Source organism: Lampris incognitus, chromosome 6 (genome assembly GCF_029633865.1).
Source record: "Lampris incognitus isolate fLamInc1 chromosome 6, fLamInc1.hap2, whole genome shotgun sequence".
Classification (NCBI taxonomy): domain Eukaryota; kingdom Metazoa; phylum Chordata; class Actinopteri; order Lampriformes; family Lampridae; genus Lampris; species Lampris incognitus.
This window is the reverse complement of record NC_079216.1, coordinates 31,746,884-31,766,668: the sequence shown is the minus strand read 5'-3', so window position 1 is coordinate 31,766,668 and position 19,785 is coordinate 31,746,884. Positions and strand designations below refer to the sequence as shown.

General features: G+C 38.7%; 1 protein-coding gene across 1 annotated transcript in view; it reads left to right on the top strand.

The window, feature by feature from the left end:
• The window catches only part of sf3b3 (splicing factor 3b, subunit 3), a 132,622-nt gene that overhangs the window by 29,049 nt on the left and 83,788 nt on the right, over nt 1-19,785 (top strand). The window contains exons 13-16 of the mRNA XM_056281478.1: nt 1,731-1,882; nt 4,124-4,279; nt 17,707-17,862; nt 19,129-19,272. Coding sequence (XP_056137453.1) covers nt 1,731-1,882; nt 4,124-4,279; nt 17,707-17,862; nt 19,129-19,272 — 608 coding nt within the window. The remainder of the gene's footprint in view (nt 1-1,730; nt 1,883-4,123; nt 4,280-17,706; nt 17,863-19,128; nt 19,273-19,785) is intronic.

Genomic DNA, 19,785 nt, shown 5'->3' with positions numbered 1-19,785 from the left:
GCTGTTACAACTTTGAAAAAGCATCATATCAAACTTATTTCAAAGCTATGCTAAAATATTTGTCCCAGACCACTCAACAGAGCTTTTGAAAAAAAATAAAACAGATTTTAAATACTTTTTTTTTTTTTTCAAAATTTCAAAAGCCGAAAGTGCCCCAAATTGAAGAATCACCCAACAATGTTAATAATAACATTCAAGAAAAAAGCTGGTATCGGTATCAGTCAGTATCGGTATCGGCAGATATCCAAATTCAGGTATCGGAACTGGTAAAAAGTGGATCGTAGCATCTCTAGTAGGTAGCACTGAAATGATTGGTTGATTAGTCAATTACTCAGTCGACAGAACATTAGTTGATTATAACTTTGGTAGTTCATTGATATTAATTAATATCGTATACGATTGATGTGATAATCATAATATTTTCGATATTGCCCAGAAATGTGAAATGTCACAAGCAACCCCTTCTACACTTTCAACAGGTTTTTTCCTTCCCAAATTCATCTAAATATATTTAATACAATTCCATTTTGTTCAAAGCCAAATGCCAATACTGTCCTTAGGTCAAAGAGTAAATCAGAACTTGTATAAACAAGATCAAGATGTGCTATATTATTCCCCATGGTGAAATTCATCCTCTGCATTTAACCCATCCTAGCCCCATGTAGCTAGGAGCAGTGGGTAGTCACTGCGCAGTGCCCGGGGACCAACTCCAGCTCCTCTTGCCATGGCCTCATGCCACTGACAGAAGTATTAACCCAACATGCATGTCACACTTCATGACTGACACAACATGTACAATAATGATGATGAAATTTCCCTTTAAATGCAACAGGGATATAAGGTATCATGACTGATAGCTGTTTGCATATAAATCTTTATTTTAGCTGAAAAGTTAATTTTGGTTTCTGTCCTAATAACATATCCTTCTTGAATCCTTGAATAATGGTGGAAATCCTTGGCCAGTGATGAGGAAAAAAATGCTTGTCTGCCAAAGCAGATTTCTTATTTCTCAGGCAATATGAAAATTCTACTTGGGCACATGGTTTTCTCACCATTGGCTTTGCTTGGCATTGTATCATGAAAGAATTAAAAATGGAGGGTGCTGAAGAAAAGGGCGCTTTAGCTAAGAATGTTGAATGTGAATCATTGTACTTTGAACAGTTTTACTAATTGGTTAAGTTCAGTGTCTTATACATTGAATATTCTTTGGTTTCCTTTACAATAAAAAGATACAAAGTTCAGACATCGTATCCACCAAAACAGTTTTACTAATTGGTTAAGTACAGTGTCTTCTACATTGAACATTATTTGGTTTCCTTTGCGGGAAAAAGATAAAGTATGAGTATATATGGTCTAAACTCGTACAATGTCAATCATGTCGACAGTCCATTAGAGTTCACTATTGGTGGTGTTTTCAAGGTATAAAAATTCATTTTATTGCCAATTGCTAGTTATGGTCACTGGAGGGAGTTTTTGTTTACCAAGTCCAAAGACAATGTTTTCAAATGGTGCTTTCCCCCCCTTTTGTTCCAAAATTTGTTTCTCTTCGGTCTTTCAATTTACCTTTATTTACCCTTTTCCACCTCTTTTTGTCTGTACCCCTGAGATGATAGTACTCACATAATTGTGCGGTTCATTTCTCTCATTGTCATGTCGTGGCACAGGCCTACATCAACATCCTTTTCTTAACTATGTCTCTCTTGTCTCTTTGCCTACCATTTTGTCATTAGATGAGTTTGATGCCTACATCATTGTGTCATTCGTCAATGCCACCCTGGTTCTCTCAATTGGGGAAACAGTAGAGGAAGTGACAGACTCTGGTTTCCTGGGAACTACGCCCACTCTTTCCTGCTCACTGCTTGGTGAAGATGCCTTGGTACAAGTGAGTGAGATGCACCTTTCAGTTTCATGTTTTTTAGTCTCGTTCACATGCATATTTAGACCTAGTTTGAGTATATTTCCCAAACGGATACCATTGTGCTCTAAGTCTTTGATTTTTTTTTTGAATATTGCAGTTTGAAACAACTATACTTTTCCTCCTTACCCATTCTTAATGCTTAATATTTATTCCTCTCTCTCGCCTTATCTGCATTGTACTTGCATATGATGCATGTTATCTCAACAATGTTCACGGTAGATGGTTTGCATATTAGATATCGCTTTTCTAGCTGCAACAGCCACTCAAAGTGCTTTACAATCAATTAATGTATCACATTCACCAACACACATTCGTACACCGATGTCGGTGTCAACCATGCAAGGTAACATACAGCTCATCAGGAGCAGTCGGGTTATTTTTTCACCCTCCTCTTTAGTCGTCTCTCTACCTTTAACTCACCGGGACATGCCTCTGCATACATAAATGTTAAACGTCCATGCTCAGCATGTGCAGAGAAAGAGTTTTTGGATGGCTGCTGCTCAAAATGGTTCACAGTGTTGCAGATGTGCACACTTTAAAATCTCAACATTGTGTCAACCATGTCTGCAGGATATGCTCATAACCATTGCTGATTGGTCAAGCAAAGAAGGCTACTTGCTAGCATAACATTACACCATCAAACAATAGTGGTGACAAAAGAGTTGATAAAATATACACACAGATGAACCACAAGAGGAAAGCTTAAACACAAAAAAAAAAGCGTGAATATATACTGAGCATGTTTGCGCTCTATTTCGTTCATTTCATTTCCAGATTTCTTCTGCTATTGGTTTCCTCGCTCTTGGCAGAACAGTTTGAGATGTTTTTATTGACTTAAGCACAGAAACATTTGCTATTACATTATAGGTTCTTCAATATATTGAAATACCTTATTGGTCTGAATATGAGATTTTATTTTCCTGGAAATACTTCAGAAAAAGTAGGGTCATCTTATATTCAGGGTCTAGACTTTTAAATGTCAGTATATATTCACAACAACAGATGGGTGCTAAATATCTGTAAAATGAATGTTCCCCTCCTGACTGAAGCAAGCCTGTTTATGGCTGGACTGGCAGCCTGGGCCATCCCTACAAATGTGAATGTCACTCACTGAGTGATCAGTTTGACACAATTGGGCCACTAGATCAGGTGACTAACAACGGTTCCAGCCAGCGGTGACCAACAACATCACTGAAATTACACAATTAGTCAGATGACCAACGACATCGCTGGTAAATACAGAAATGGGAGTTTCCTTATTGTCCGTGAATCAGTGCAGCAGTTCGCAAGCTAACGAACATAATATATTGCTGCTCATGGATACTACTGAAATGCTTAATTGCAAAAAAAAAGTCCAATTCACAAACACCAGCGCTAATAGCCACACGCAGTTAGAGTGAAAATTATTAGCGTCTTCAGACAGTTGGTGGTAACTGTTGCTCATTTATAAGGGGTGTCAGGCCCAGACTTTCCAGTGATCATGGCAGCAGTTATTGAAGCCAGGGAATTATTTCATATAAAAAAATGAATTCATGCTATTTAACTGTATAAATAAGCAGGGTTTGAAAACTGCTGTCCAGTACAACTGCTGTTCACAGAACCAATATCTAAACAGCCTTTTTGTAAATGTCGCATAAAAGCAGCCTCTTTCTAAATGTAGCTGCAGTCCAGCCATGTACTGGGTTTTAACCTAGTCTTGTTTTTTCTCTCTGACAGATTTGATTAGTTTCAAGACAGTTCTACAATTAGACTTCACTTCGATGGTTAATGCAGTTATTTAAAGTTTGATAGGCTACATGGTTGTTGTTTTTTTCACTATGAGATGGATAGCCTAATTGAAATTAGAACTACCAATAGACTAGAGTTTATTCTAATTTTTATGGTATTTAAATGCCGTAAGTCATTCATTTACAAATGTGATTACATTTTGAGGATTTTATCTGAAAGATATTGAAAACATGATTTTAATTTTAAAGATGTCACAAACAATAGCCTACATTGGTTTATTAAATGTGATTTTGTTATTACTTTCTAACAAAGTTCTTTTTTTTTATATTAAAACAAGATTTGGTCTTCAAAGTCTTTCAAAAAATAGTCTTGATGGGGGCGGGGGTTCTTTTATAACCAGGGTCGTCTTATATTCGTGTCAATACGGAATCCTCTATTCTTTTCTTCACTTCCTTTCTCTCTCTTTATTCTGCCCAGGTGTACCCGGATGGTATCCGACACATCCGAGCAGACAAGCGTGTGAATGAGTGGAAGACTCCTGGGAAGAAGACTATTGTCCGGTGTGCTGTCAATCAGCGGCAGGTAGTCATTGCCCTCACCGGTGGAGAGTTAGTCTACTTTGAGATGGACCCGGTAAGAAAGAAGGTTGACAAGCGGAAAGATAAATGTTTTGCTTGAATATGGTTTAATTTGAGTTGCTTGGACATGGTGGTTAACAGAGATGGCTGCCATGTGTTTTTGTCTGTATGTTGCACTGCTGTGGGCTGGGAGAAACGGAATTTCATTTCACTTCGTGTGCGCAAGTACATGAGGTGAAATTACAAATAGTGTTCCTGATTTCTGATCTAGAGCTGCACGATTTTGGGTAAAATGAGAATCACGATTTCCTTGCTTAGAGTTGAGATCATGATTCTCTCTCATGATTTTTTTTTCAATATAAATATTTATTGCACTCATTGACCTGATACAGAAGGAAACGCAACAAAAAATATGATGGTGCCTGATATAGGATCAGCACATCTAATTTACACAACAGAAAGGGACCATTCCTGTTTTTAGCTTAATTGCAAAAGCTTCTGACACTGAACATAAAAAAATCAACTTCAGTCTCATCTTCTCTTACTTTCACAACCTTTGAACCAAGTTTTTTTCTGTGCATATTCTGTGTGTAAGATGATGAGAGAGTTAGGTATGCTTCTTAAAATGTAAACTACAATTGCAAACAAAATATATATGATAGTTGATCATGACAATGACCTTGGCCATTCTATTAGGGTGACCAAAACAGGAAGCTTTTTTGGAAAATGTTGAAAATATTCCTTTTTAGACAGCCAACTAAAGGTTCTTTGCCAGGAACACCAGCCTGTCAACATTTTGAGACTTCAGTGAGGAACAGAGACATGTTACAATGTTCCCTCCTGTACTGAACATCCTTACTGATGGGGAACTTGTAGCAGGAATGTATAGGTATTTCCTCGCCAGTACTGACAGTCTTGGATATTGACTCTTCTGTTCCCTCCACCAGACTACTGTAGATGCAAACATAGATCAATCCTAGATTTCAATGGAAAACTTCTGTTAGACTAAATAAAATCTTGTTTGTTTGGGTTAAACAATCACCATGAATCAGTCAGAGGAAGATCTGAACAGAATGAAAAAAAAAACATTGGGCTTCTTCCTTGTGTACCCTGTGCTGGTTTGGGGGAAATTTGTCCAACATATTGTCAGGAGACTCATTAAATTCACCACAGCATATTGTATAAGAACTTTGGTATTTTGCTTGAAGTTCCTTCAGTATGCAAGCTATCTAACCAAGTAAGGCTTTGTTAACACTAGAACGACCAAGCCGGTCATTTTGACCGTTTTGGATTTTAAAAGTTTCATAAGTTTGTGAGAGAAAAAAAGGATACAGACCTGCCGCTCACTGAATGCCCCTAAAATTGCATATATTTGCATTAAAATTAGTTTTAGATCAATTGCACAAAGAAAGAGTTATGATAAGCTCTACCTAAAACGACCATGAGCAGTCAAAATGACCACACATAATTTGCGCGTGATCGTGCACGTCATGTCACTATATATGATGTGTGTTGGTCACATCATTTTCTTCACAAAGTTCATTGCTCTGTCCTAGAAGAAAAACTAGCATTCTCCAGTGCAGAAAAATAGTCTAATCTTGATTTTTGATTATTGCCAACATATCTGGTTAGAGACGCCGTTTCAGACGCATCTTGAGTACTGCTAAGGCGTTGCAGTATTTACAGGCGTTGGACAGCGGTAATTTTAAATTGTTTGAAAAAATAGTATTAAAATTGTTAAAATGTTAATTTTGGTGTCAGTCATTTCTTAACAGACATACTAACATATGTAACGATTAATATCTCAATTGTGTATTTATCTTGACAGAATATAGTTTAAAAACCGTTGGCGGTCATTTGACTGCCCATGGTTGTTCTAGTGGTTTTTAAGTTCCGGTCGTTTGAGACGGTTTCAATATTTATTTTCAGTTCTTTTTTCTTTTTTTTTTAATTTCACATTTTATAGGCCTTGTTACGTTTGTTAGATTAGCAATATGCGTTTTCCATTTTGTTTTTCAGGTAATTTCAGTTTTTCAATTTTGCTATTCAAGTTCGACCGTTTTTTTTTTTTCCCCCACGTCCCGAGGACCAATCTGCGATGCCAGAAGTTGGCACGCCCCGGTCCCCACCTTTGCCTGCCGCCCAGCCTGCATTGTATCCTACCCCAATGCTCATCTCCGCATGTGGTGGGTCCACAGGGTATCCTCGCCTATGGTCATGATCTTTGGGTAGTGACCGAAAGGGTGAGATTGCGGATACAAGCGACTGAAATGAATTTCCTTCGTAGGGTGTCTGGGCTCAGCCTTAGAGATAGGGTGAGGAGCTTGGACATCCGGAGGGAGCTTGGAGTAGAGCCGCTGCTCCATCGCATCGAAAGGAGCCAGTTGAGATGGTTCGGGCATCTGATTAGGATGCCTCCTGGGCGCCTTCCTTTGGAGTTTTACCGGGCACGGCCAACTGGGAGGAGACCCCGGGGTAGACCCAGAACTCGCTGGAGGGACTACATGTCCAATTTGGCCTGGGAATGCCTTGGGATCCCCCAGGAGGAGCTGGAGGGCGTTGCTGGGGAGAGGGACATCGGGAGTGCCCTACTTAACTTGCTGCCACCGCGACCCGACCCCGGAAAAGTGGCTGAAGATGAGATGAAGTTCGACCATGTCTCTCTGAAATGTAAATTGTTTAAAAATAGTATTATAGTTGTTAAAATGTTAATTTTGGTGTCAAGTCACTTCCTAACAGACATACTATCATATGCAATGCATTAATATCTCAATTGGGTATTTATCTTGACAGAATATATAGTTCTGTCAAGATGAATGACAAGATAAATAACAAGTTCTGTCAAGATAAATGATAATATCTCAATTTGGCATTTATCTTGACAGAATATAGAGTTCTGTCAAGATAAAACCGACCGCCATTTTGACCGCCCATGGTCGTTTTAGGTAGGAGTGAAATCCTGGTCGTTCTAGTGTTAAACGTGTGAGTTTCAACGATACAAATTGCAAATAATACACATTTTATTATCCTGCTTATTTGTAAGAAGATTCATCTGCCATTTGACATTTCTTCCTCTGAAGCATCCACTTTAAATTTATGTAGAGTGGCGATTGATATTCCTGCTGAATAATTTGTACCATGACTAAAATAAGTCGCGTTGCCCAATTGTGTCTTCCCAAATTTAGAATCCACTGCACTATAATGTGTTTCTTCCCTCCCCTCCCCTTTTCTCTCCCCAATTGTACTTGGCCAATTGCCCTACTCTTCACACCCGGCTTCCCATGCGCAGACACGGCCAATTGTGTATGTAGAGATGCCCGACCAAGCCGGAGGTAACACAGATTTGAACCGCCGACCCCTGTTTTGGTAGGCAGCAGAATAGACTGCTACGCTACCTGGGTGTAGTGGTCTATTCTGCCAGAAAAGGATGAGATTTGCTGAAAGTAAATCTCCTAGAACAAGGTAGTGAGAAGCAACTTTCCTAAGCCAAAGGATCACTTAGAGGATAAACAAAGGCTTGAGCCAACATTTGAAACGACAATAAATGTTGAAGCCCCTTGCCAAGACGTCTGTGAATGTTCTCATTCATCCAGGTCATGGTTATCCAAAGGAATTTAATCGAGTGCAACTGGACTTGGTATATATCCGTGAAGACGTTTCGCCTCTCATCCAAGAGGCTTCATCAGTTCATGCCTTTCTGACTAGACCAAGCTAGTCTGACTGGCTGGTGATGAAACTCATATATTTACCCTCTTTGGGGTCGTTATCAGAGCTAACGATGTCCATGGCTTTTTGTGTTCCGATGTGTAGCAATGCCCATCATTATCAGAGGTATTGATATGTGTGGCTGTTTTGTGTTCCGATGTTTAGCAACGCCCGTCGTTATCGGATCTATTATGTCTTATGCCAAGACATAATTGCCAACGGGACCATAAGTTGCCTTAATGTTAGAAAATAAATAAGGGTGAGTAAATGGCTAAATTTAAAATCGGAGCCGGTTTTGATCATCAACATTTCAATTAATCTATACAAAATAAAACCAAGTGTGGAAAAACTTGAGTGGGATAGCTATAAAACGTCCATAATAAAAAGGTTTCATTTAACATTTCTGAGAAAAACATTTTTGTCTCTGTGTAGACACTTTGCTCAGCAATAATGTCTTTTAGAAAAAGAAATAATAATCAGCATTTTGTTAGATTTTTTTTATTTAAGTTTCCTTTATTAATCCCCTTGAGGAAATTCAGTTACTGCAAATTAACCCATCCTAGCTGTCATCTGTGTAGCTGGGAGCAGCGGGCTGCTGCGTTCATGCTGCACTCAGGAGCCAACTCAAGTTCTTTTCCCATTGCCTTACTGAGGGGCACAGACAGGAGTATAAACCCTAACATGCATGTTTCTTTTGATGGTGGGGAAAACCAGAATACCTGGAGAAAACCCCACCACAGACACAGGGAGAACATGCACATTCCACACAGAGGACGACCTGGGATGGCCCCCAAGGTTAGACAACCCCGGGGTTCGAACCCAGGACCTTCTTGCTGTAAGGCAACAGCACTAACCACTGGGCCACTGTGCCGACCAGTGTTTATTAAACAGTAAAACAAAACATTACCACAAGTTGGACTCACTCCACAATAATAATTATTACATCTTTGAACTGTCCATCGTCTTGTTCCTCACTTCTTCACCAAGGGCCATAGCCTTTCTTTAGCAGCTTTATCCTCCGGCGTCAGGACTACAGTGATTCAGTTTGTTGTCAAGAAGAAATCTGGAGCTTCTTTCCATATAATGTCACGGAGCCATTGCATTGCAAATAAGACTATGGTCAATCTAACAGAGCCATCTTGTCGCTGCTGCCCAAGTCAATGTACAACGTCAATACCTTCTTTTAGGCTGTTGCGTATATCAGGAGCCTTCTTCCTGAGGATGTCAGTCACCAGCTGTCCGATGTCCTCACCCTCCCTCTTTCGCACCATGCAGCTTCAGTGACCACTTTGGGCTGTAGCGCTGACAGTCAGCTATGTCGGCTTTCAGGGATTTGTTTTCGGCTTTTAGATTTTTAACCTAAGTTTTTTGAAAAAAAATGTTTTGAATTTTTTTTAACTTCCAAATGAGAGTTGCTGGACAGTAAATGACAACTTTTCGATTTGCTTCAAAGTAGATTCCGTTCTTATCAGTTGCTGAGATTTTTCGAAAAGTAACATCGTGTTTTTAAGAATGTTCATGAATGGCCTTTAACACTAGAAGGACTGGGATTTCACTCCTACCTAAAATGACCATGGGTGGTCAACATGACTGCCGGCTTTTAAACTCTGTATTCTGTCAAGATAAATACCCAATTAAGATATTAATGCATTGAATATGTTAGTATGTCCGTTAGGAAATGACTGACACCAAAATTAAAATTTTAACAACTATAATACTATTTTTAAACAATTTAAACTTCAGAGAGACATGGTCGAATTTGAATAGCAAAATTGAAAAAGTGAAATTACCTGAAAAACAAAATGGAAAACACATATTGCTAATCTAACAAACCCAATAAGGCCTATAAAATATTAAATGTAAAAAAAATAACTGAAAATAAATATTGAAGCAGTCCCAAACGACTGGAACTTAAAAACTGCTAGAACGACCATGAGCATTCAAAATGACCGCCCACGGTTTTTAAACTTTATATTCTGTCAAGATAAATACCCAATTGAGAAATTAATGCATTACATATGTTAGTATGTCTGTTAAGAAACAACTGACACCAAAACTAACATTTTAACAACTTTAATACTATTTTTCAGACCATTTAAAATCGCCACTGTCCAATGTCTGTAAATACTACAAAGCCTCGGTGGTAGTCATGGTGCGTCTGAAACAGTCTCTGTAACCAACAGTGTTGGGCAAATTACTGAAAATTAGTAAGTAGTTACAGTTACAAGTTACTGCTCTCAAAAAGTAACTGTTACCGCATTATAAAAGTAATTAGTTACTATGGAAAGTAACCTTTGTGTTACTTTTATTTATTTATTTATTTTGCTTCAATACTTTCTTTTTAATGTACAAATTGTTTCAGTGTTGCTGTGGCACAGTGTGAGACAAGACCGCTATAATGAAAAGTAAGCTGTGGAACAATAAAACAGATATGTTTTGAAACTTGTGATATTTTTGGCATATTTATTGTAGCCTCAAATCAAGCATTAGTGATCCTTCAGCAATGTAAAATTAAATAACTGCACTTTTAGCAGTGCAAAATTAAATAACTACACTATTTTGGCAGTGTACAAAGCAAATTAAATAACAACTACACTTTTAGCAATGTAAAATTAAATGACAATGACACTCTGGCATTGTAAAACTAATACATAATATACCATTTCTCAGACATTCGACGGTAAACTTCTTATCACAAATGATAGGCCTAAAGAAATAAAAGATATTTACAAAAAAGAAAGAAAGGTACCACCATTGAAGCTGTGTCCAAGACAACTGCATCACTAGATGTATGTAACTATCATACTGTAACAAAAACATAAACACACTGTGGTTCATCCTCCTTTGTAACATTAACAGAAAGAAATTCAAATCAACTGAACCCCATTCACCAACTGGAGATTCAATAATGTTGGACAAAATTAAACTATTTTCAGTCTCACAAAGTGGGGAAATTGAATAGTTTTTGTTATGAATAGTCCCTGAGGGGAAATTGAGTTACATAAAGTATTCTGATTCTGATTTACCTGACATCTGACCATTTAGCTGAAGAAGTTAATAATGGTGGATAAACTTAATGGTGGATACATTTAAGAAATGCTTTCAGCCTCATAAGGAAAAACTATACAGATAGCTTGAGATGCTTTTCAGTAAGGCAGCAAAGTCTGCATGCGTAATGCTTAACAAAAGGTATCCAACCATAAATGGGTTAACAAAATACTCCAAGGCTAGCATGTCTCTGGCCAGTGACCTATACATGTCACACCTCAAAGTTCTGTTCTTACATTAGAGACTAACCTCTCAGTGAAAGTGTTGTGGGTGTGTGTGTATCTTTCTCTTGTTCTTTGTTGGTCTCTTTAGTCCAGCAGAGGCAATGTTCATTTACTCCCTTTCTCTGCCTCTCTCCAAATATCCATCATATCGGTATATTTTTCCCCACAAAAATACAACTTTGTGGATTGCAGTAGGAAGTTTTCCAAGCTCCTCAACATCCTAGCCCTCAAACCAACAATTGTACCTCAAGAGGAGAAGCTTCTCAAGCTTTTGATCTGATAGCCTGTTCCTCTTTGGAGAGAGAATCAGGTTTCCCAGGCTAAAGAGTGTTTCTCCTGGGGTACCAGAGGCAGTGGCTGCATTATGTTTAAGAGATCTTAAGCGATATCATTGGAAATGGATTCAGAGTGTCTATCCCTGTCGCTCCTGATTTGAGGTAATGGGCTACTTCAGTTTCAGCAGTGGAATAGATGTCTTTATCTTCTTCAAAGGAAAATAACTCCTCCTCTTTGGTAGAACCTGTGCTGTGGTGCTGTGTTGGGTTGGTTGTACCTGGTTGCTGCTCCAGGACATGTTTTCGACACTCTGCTACCAGACTTGCCTTTTCCTGGTCCTTCCTCTCCTGGTCATGCAGCCAATGAAGCCTGAACTTCACTAGTGTCACAGCAGCCAGGATAGCATCTTCACTTTCACACGTGCAAATCTTGTTTTGATTGCCTGAAATGACGCATATAACAAGAGCCTTATACATTATGAGCATAGTTTAAAAAATATTGCGTTATACATTAGATAGTTTCATAATGTATATTAATTCAATGCAAAAAATGTATAGGCCTAGCCTATATGTTGTATTTATTTACAGTTAAAAGGCTTTGCAGGTTGATTGTCAAAGTGTCTCATATAGCATACACCTGTAGGCTACATATCAATCACATATAGCTTATACACCCATATGAGTGACATAAATAACATGCAGTTGAATGATTTATTGGTTTATTGATTAAATTAATGATAAATGCAAGAGAAAATAACAGCTCTTACCTGGACAATTGCATCTGGTAGGCCAACAAGGATTTGCAGTCCATTCTTCAATTCCAAAGTCTTGGACATCAATGTTTCCAGTGTGGGTAGCAGTGTGCCATTAAAAACAACCGTCTTCTCCCTGAACAATGTCCAGTGCCACAGTAAGTGGCTTCATGATAGCACAATACTCTCTGAGAAACTGATGTTCCCTTTCACTGATTCTCTTCATCTGTAGTTTGGAGGAGATGGTGTTCAACTCGACCATAGGTATTTCAGAAATTCGAGCCAGGGCATCATAAAACGTATTCCACCTAGTCGTGCACGGTACTAGTAGCCTCTTTGCAATAACGTCATCCGCGATCTCCGAGGCCATTGGGGACCGATTCACCTTGTTCCACAGCCCTGCATATTTTGTGGTAGCATTTCTGTAGATGGTTTTCGTTTCAGGTGTTGACACCAGCCACTTATCCATATCAGTGCATGATATGAGATTCAATGTATGGGATTCACATTGCTGATGTTGAGGTAAAGAAATCATGTCATCAACATCATCAGCGCCATTGAGCAGCACATCCCCGATGTTTGTAAAAGTCACCTCATCCTCCTTATCTTCAGAGTCCTCAGGTAGCTGGTATACTTGAAAGGCCTTTATGAAATTAGAGCCATTGTCCGTGACAGTTGCTGTGATTTTACAAGATAGGCCATGGAATGAGTGGATGATATCGAGCTCACTTGCAATACTGTCATATGTATGCTAACCCTTAAATCTTCTGCATGCCAGCGCTACTTTCCCACGTTGCATGTTGTGTGGATTTATCCAATGTACGGTTATGCCAAAAAAAAAACTTTTATTAAGCGTAATTGAAACGTCTGCTGTGGTAGAAACATGTTCTAACGCCTCAAATGTCTTTTTGAGCTCAACCTCCATTTTAGCATATTTGTTGTCCAGGTATTTGTTAAACGTCTTTCTGCATGGTGGCCCACCCGCTCTTCTCACCGGTATTTTGCTAATTAGTTCTCTTGAGGGCAACACACTCAACTGTTGATATGGGACGCATGTCTTCAACAGCATACTTTGCAAGTCAGTCTGTTAAGTTCTGCCTGGCTTACAGACTGTGGACCGGAGGGCTTTTTAGATGGAGTGGCTCCTCCTTGGTCAGCTGAGCTGACGTGGGCTGCACCTGGGTCACCGGTGTTAGCTGTGCTGGGGTCTTTGGCAACTAGCTTTGTAGAGAAGCTTGTTGTTTTGCTAGGTGCTTCAGGAGATTAGATTTGCTATACTTGGCTGTGGACAAAGTTTTCCTTCCTGCACATAGATTAAAGCTCACCACTATATTCTTGTCCTTTGTCTCGAGGAGGGAAAAATAATGCTGGTGTTTCCATGATACAAAGCTCATGCCTGAATGATCCTCAGCCATTTTGTGCAATGTGTTGGCTTACTGTGTGCAATATTTTCCCCCCAGAATGCTACTTTGTTGACGTTAAGGTCTCGCCCGCCAAGTCGAATGATAATAAACCTTAATCCTCTGAAATTGTCGGCTATTTTCACATAAAGTAATGGAATAACAAGCCCATTTAAATTTCAGTACTTATAACAGTGTTACTGAATTTGAGGAATAATTAGTTACACTACTAGTTACTGCAAAAAGTAGTGGAGTTACAGTAACGCATTGCTTAGTAACGCGTTACTCCCAGCACTGGTAATCAGACATGTTGGCAACAATCAAAAATCAGGTTTAGACTATTACTCTGCACTGGAGACTGCTAGTTTGTTTCCAGGCCAGAGCAATGAACTTCGCGAAGGAAATGATGCAACCAACACACGTCATAAATAGTGACATGACGCACATGATCACGCGCAAATTACAAGCGGACATTTTGATTGCTCATGGTCATTTTAGGTAGATCTTATAACTTTTTTGTGCAGTTGATCTAAAACTAATTTTAATGCAAATATATGCAATTTTAGGAGCATTCAGTGAGCGGCAGGTCTGTATCCCCCCCCCCACACACACACACACACAAACGTATTAAACTTTGAATATCCAAACTGGTCATAATGACCGTCTTAGTCGTTCTAGTCACCAGAGTTTTCTTCGTTGTCCCGTTTAGTCTTTTTGGATGGTGCCTTCAGCGGTGTTTCAGAGAGTGGAATGGCCAAAGATTCCATCGTAAAATCAGGAGTGGTTTGATACCAGTCGCCATCATCAGTGAGTGGAGCTTTACTGTTAACTTCCACTTCAGGCATGGTTACAGCGCGATCAGTCGGAGAGTTAGCCATCTCTATTTCGATCTCTGCCTGGACCTCCATCGTTTTCTTGGGTGGAATCATTTTGCCTTTCCTTTTTCCCCATCAATGTCATCCACTCAACAACATCAAATAAAAGATAACCTCCTGCATCCTCTATTTACCAGTGCATGTAGTTAACCTCCTGCACCCTCTATTTACCTGTGCATGTAGACAAAATTAGTTGTTCATTCGCAAAACCCCTGTAATTACCTGATGGAGCGTAAAAGGCTCCTACCACACCACCATATTGGCCCCACAACTCCTCTCTCACTGGGTTTATTTGCCTTATTGCCGATTACACCACACCACATTTTAATTTGTTGAGGGAGAAATTAGGAGCGCTTGTTTTAGTGCAGCTGATGTCCCTAATGAAAATGCAGCAGAATTGCTGTCATTTAGAAATCAAATCGCACAGTTATGAAAAGAGATCACATTTTTAATAAGATTAATCATGCAGCCCTACCATCCTTTCGTCCTTTGACCTAACAGAACCTTTCCCTGAAAAATTTGGTTGACATTTGTCTAAGAAAATTGAGGTGGGTAAGCAGAAATGGAGAAGAAAAAAACCCGAGTAGAAACGAAAAGGGGAAAACTTCTGTGATCATTCAATGCATCTCTTTAAGTTCTCTAGATAATAATCTCACCTTTAACTTGACTGAAACTTGTATTGGAGGTACCATAACTACACCAGTGTTGTTGACCCTTAATAGTTTTGACAAGTATTACAGCTTTCAGCTACCAGAGGAAGTTGTTGACTTTGACATTGTGCATTGCAAATGCCTCAGTTTACAAGCACCCCTTCAAGTGTGAGATCAGCTAATGACCCAAGGCCATATTTTAATTTTGTTTTGTTTATTCTACCCTAATTTTAACACTCATTAATATTCCCCTAAACAGTCAGTTTATTTAACCCCAGTGCATATAGCCCTACAGGAATTGCTATCAGATAGCCAAATCACATTCTGTAGTTTAGAAATAAATAGCTAATATTCAAAATATTTGAAATCTTGAAGGAAAAAGACCGAAGAATATATACTTGCTCAATAATAAAGAATAAATCTTGAATAAATTGAATTTAGTTAAAAGTTTTTTTTATTTAGTTTGTGGTGAGATGACCTATTATTTTCATCCAGCAAAGCCCTGTCTTGTTATTGCTGAGATTGTAATTTAATTCTTTGACAATCTGTCCACTTGAATCTACTTATCTTAAAAAAAAAAAAAGAAAAAAGATCCCCTTTATCCTTTGTGTATTTGAACAATTTTGATGTGAAGGTATGAGTGCATAAGAAGCCTTTCTCTAACCTTGCCAATAAGTATCTTTCCCACTTGTCTCTCATGCTTTCATGTAACCTTTCCTTTCCTCCCCATCCAGTTTCCACAGCTTGTACCCTCTATCTTCATGTATTAATTTAGTCTTAGGTTTCATTCACTTTCTACCCTCTGCTTTCATCTAGTTTTCTCTTCACCTCATTCCTCTTCCTCTCTCACTTTTTTCTTCTTCAACATCCGTCTCTTCCTCTTTCCCCTTTACCTCTGTGATCTACCTCAAAATATCTCAACGTGATTTCGTTTGAAGTGTTACAAAATGAATACACAACGGAAGCTGGTATGTCCTTTGTGCATTCCTAAAACAACATTTTGGGGAAAAATAGATATTTTGTTAACCGCCGAAGTTCTGTACATTTTGAAGCCAATATTCTATAGGTTGCCAGCCTAATAAGGATAGACTGTCATTAAAATTTTTACATTGGTGCATTTACTAAGTATTGCTTGTACAATGTAGAACTGCACAAGTAGAAGGCTAACTGCATGTTATCCAACAAGAAGGGGGAACAATAACGAAGTGAAGAAGGCGTTGGTTGACATTTTTCAGATTGTCATCAAATGTCGTCTCTAAACCAGAGAACAAACATCTTTGCACTGCTTTGAAGGGGGGATTCTAGCAGTGACTGGACAAAGTAAAGATCTTTGGGAATCTTTGACAAAATTTTATCCACAGTTGGTACAGCGACTATGTATGCTGTAACACAGTCCTTGTCAGATGCAAGCATTTTGTTACCTTACTTGTTTTAACCCATGAACAAGGCTTATCGTTTTCAGTTTTTATCAATTTTCACCGAAAAATAACCAGATTTTTAAACTGATTTTCACCAGGATTTTATGTTCCCACTGATCCAAAAGTTGTTCCTGTTCGTGTGAGCTTATGTAACAGTGTCCTCTTGTGGCAAAATTTGGCATGCTGGATGGCTTTGAAAAATAAAAACCAAAAACGCTGAGCCTTGCCCATGAACTCCAGAAGTTCAAGTCGTATCAGTCTAGTAAGTTAACAAGATGTTTAATTGGATCTAAGATGTTGATTGGGGAAAATTTGTCCAATGCCCAAAATCAGAATTATCTACCTGATTTCATTAGTGACACTAATAAGGTTTCATACTTTGCAAGGTTTTAACATCTGCATTCATACTCAAAGCAGTTTTCAGCTAGTAAATTGGTTATAAAAGAATAAGTTACAGAAGAACTTTAAACAGAAGTATTTAATGGTAGCTGTCAAGCTACCATTAAATAAAAAAATAATTTAGTAGCTGGGTAGACCTGCAGTTAGGAGCCAACAAGCATGGAAATTAAAATTAATATTATTCCTTTTCATTTTTATATTAAAGTACAAAATTTAACATTAGTGGACTAAAACATTTCACACTTCATTTAGCCCAATTTCTCACACAATTCAAATGAAAGATAATCAACATTTTTCGGATAAACAATCTATCACTGATTATGGTAAAACAATAATGATTAAACTCACTCTCAATTTATGAAAGCATTTTGAAAAAAACCTGATGTTACGACGTGTGGAAAAAACTTCAAGCTGCCTGTTTGAACAATAATAGGAAGTAATGTGATTTATTTCATTCAGCAGCGATTGGCCCAGCAGAGAGGATAACCTTCTCTCTTGTGGACCAACCATAGAGAAGCTTAAAGATAGCCATCTAACAAGCTGTGAAAATCTTCAAGAGAAACACTTGGAGTTGATTCCCCCCCCTTTTTTTCCCCTGTCATGTAGCATATAGTTTTCTATCAGAAAGTGACGTAATTATGTTGTGACTTGGTCTAAACAAAGAGGGTGGACTTGAAATGGATGCTCATGAGGTATTGCTGTACCCTTTCTTCCTCTCTTCTCACCCTCTCTACAGTCAGGCCAGCTGAATGAGTATACTGAGCGGAAGGAGATGTCTGCTGATGTGGTGTGTATGAGCTTGGCCAATGTCCCACCCGGTGAACAGCGTTCTCGCTTCCTTGCCGTGGGACTGGTCGACAACACTGTCCGTATCATCTCCCTGGACCCCTTGGTATGAACACATGAATGTGTGCTTATGCCCTTCTGTATGGGCGGACACACACACACACACACACACACACACACGTTTTGCTGTAGAAGTGATGAGTTTCTCATGTCTCTTCTCTGACTGAAAATTAATGGAGAGAACTACCACAGCTCTGATCTCAGCAACAGATATCACATACCCATAAAACCAAACACTTGTTTTAGAATTTTAATGAAGTTCTTGGCTTATTCTTAAGGGAGTCTGTCTAAGGCAGAACAGAGTGATTAGAGTGATTGCACTTCCGTCTTTCTGTTAGTTTAAATTGGATTAAAGCTCCAAAAGGAATTTTTCAGACGCCAGAAGTCTTAAAATATGTGCTTCATTATCCAGCTCTCCCAAAAGCCAGGGGCTTTAATTTACAACGGCAATGGGACAACTAAGCAGACAGCATACCTTCAAGTGTGTGTTGCCTAATGGAATTTGACAGAATTTGCTCTTCAACTAGGATTCTATGAGTGTTGTCCAGTATGTTTCTTGCCTTTTTGGCCTTTTTGTCACACAGGCTTGTCAATAAATGTTCCGTTATTGGACCTAACCTTCGTCTACACATATGCTTCGGTTTTTTGTTTTGTTTTTGTTTTTTATTATTATTATTATTAGATGTGTGGGTGTACAAGTGAACCTATTTTCACTGAAGGCTGGAAACGCTTTCCCGATCTGTATGGTATTGAACTGTCTGCTCTCAGCGGCACCATTGTTGTTTTTATTTTTATTTTTTTGTTGTTTTTTCTTTTTTTTTGTCCCCCCCCCCCCACACACACACACTCATTGTTTTGTCCATCACATTTGATTGGTCTTAGGTTGCTTGTATTTATCTCTCCAGCATGCTTGTTTTGTTGTTTACAGTTGGTCTTTACTCTGAATGTGTGTTTGTTTTTATGTTGTTTGGTTCATACTGCTGGTATCCAGAGCTCACACACACACTCACAGAAGTCACGATTGTATGAAAAAGCATTAAAAAAATCATGTTGGCAATTTAAGGTCCTCTACAGTGGAAATTTACAAAACATGAGAAATTTTAGGGAAGGTCTATAAATTAAAGACCATATTGAGAACTGTTTTCTTCTGTGTTTGTCCATGATTGGTGTGGAGTGAGCGCTATTTGTGTTTCGTTCTCTAGGACCCTGTTTAGCCTTTAGTATTCGTACATGTCTGTGTGATTTTAACAATTCCCTTATTTTGTGTGTGTGTAGCCTTGTTCTCACCATGACAAATGTCTTTCAAATGCAGGATTGCCTACAGCCATTGAGTATGCAGGCTTTGCCAGCCCAGCCAGAGTCTCTGTGTATTGTGGAGATGGGAGGGGTGGAGAAACAAGACGAGTTGGGTGAGAAGGGAACCATTGGTTTCCTTTACCTCAACATAGGACTGCAGGTATTTAAGCCTCTTGTTCATTTGCGAAATCCCACTCTTTATCCTCTGTCATCAGTACATTTCTTTTTGCAGACCAGTGATGACAATAACAAATGCTCAAAATGCAGGTGTGTGTCTGCGTGTTGGTATTAAGTTATCAGCTTTATTTTAAGGAAAATTTCTAGTTGCATATGGGGAATCCGAAAGCTCATTTTAAGGTCGTCCCTCAAAGGCTGAGGTAATCCCACACAAAACTGAGCTAAATCACAGTGAGGGCTTCATTCTTTTATTTACTGCAAGCACCAGTTGAAAGGCTTAAGTCAAATAGTTTGGGCTTGATGTTTTCAGAAACCATCTCGGTTCAAAAATACAACTCAATTCTTGATTCTCTGTTTTGTAGACCAATTGGCTGGGTCAACAAGTTTGGCTACTTTCTCATCTAAGGATTGTCTTAAGATTGATTCATAAGTATGCTATTTATCTAACTTGTAATCAAAATTTGAGACGTGACATGAAATGCAAGCCAACAAAAAT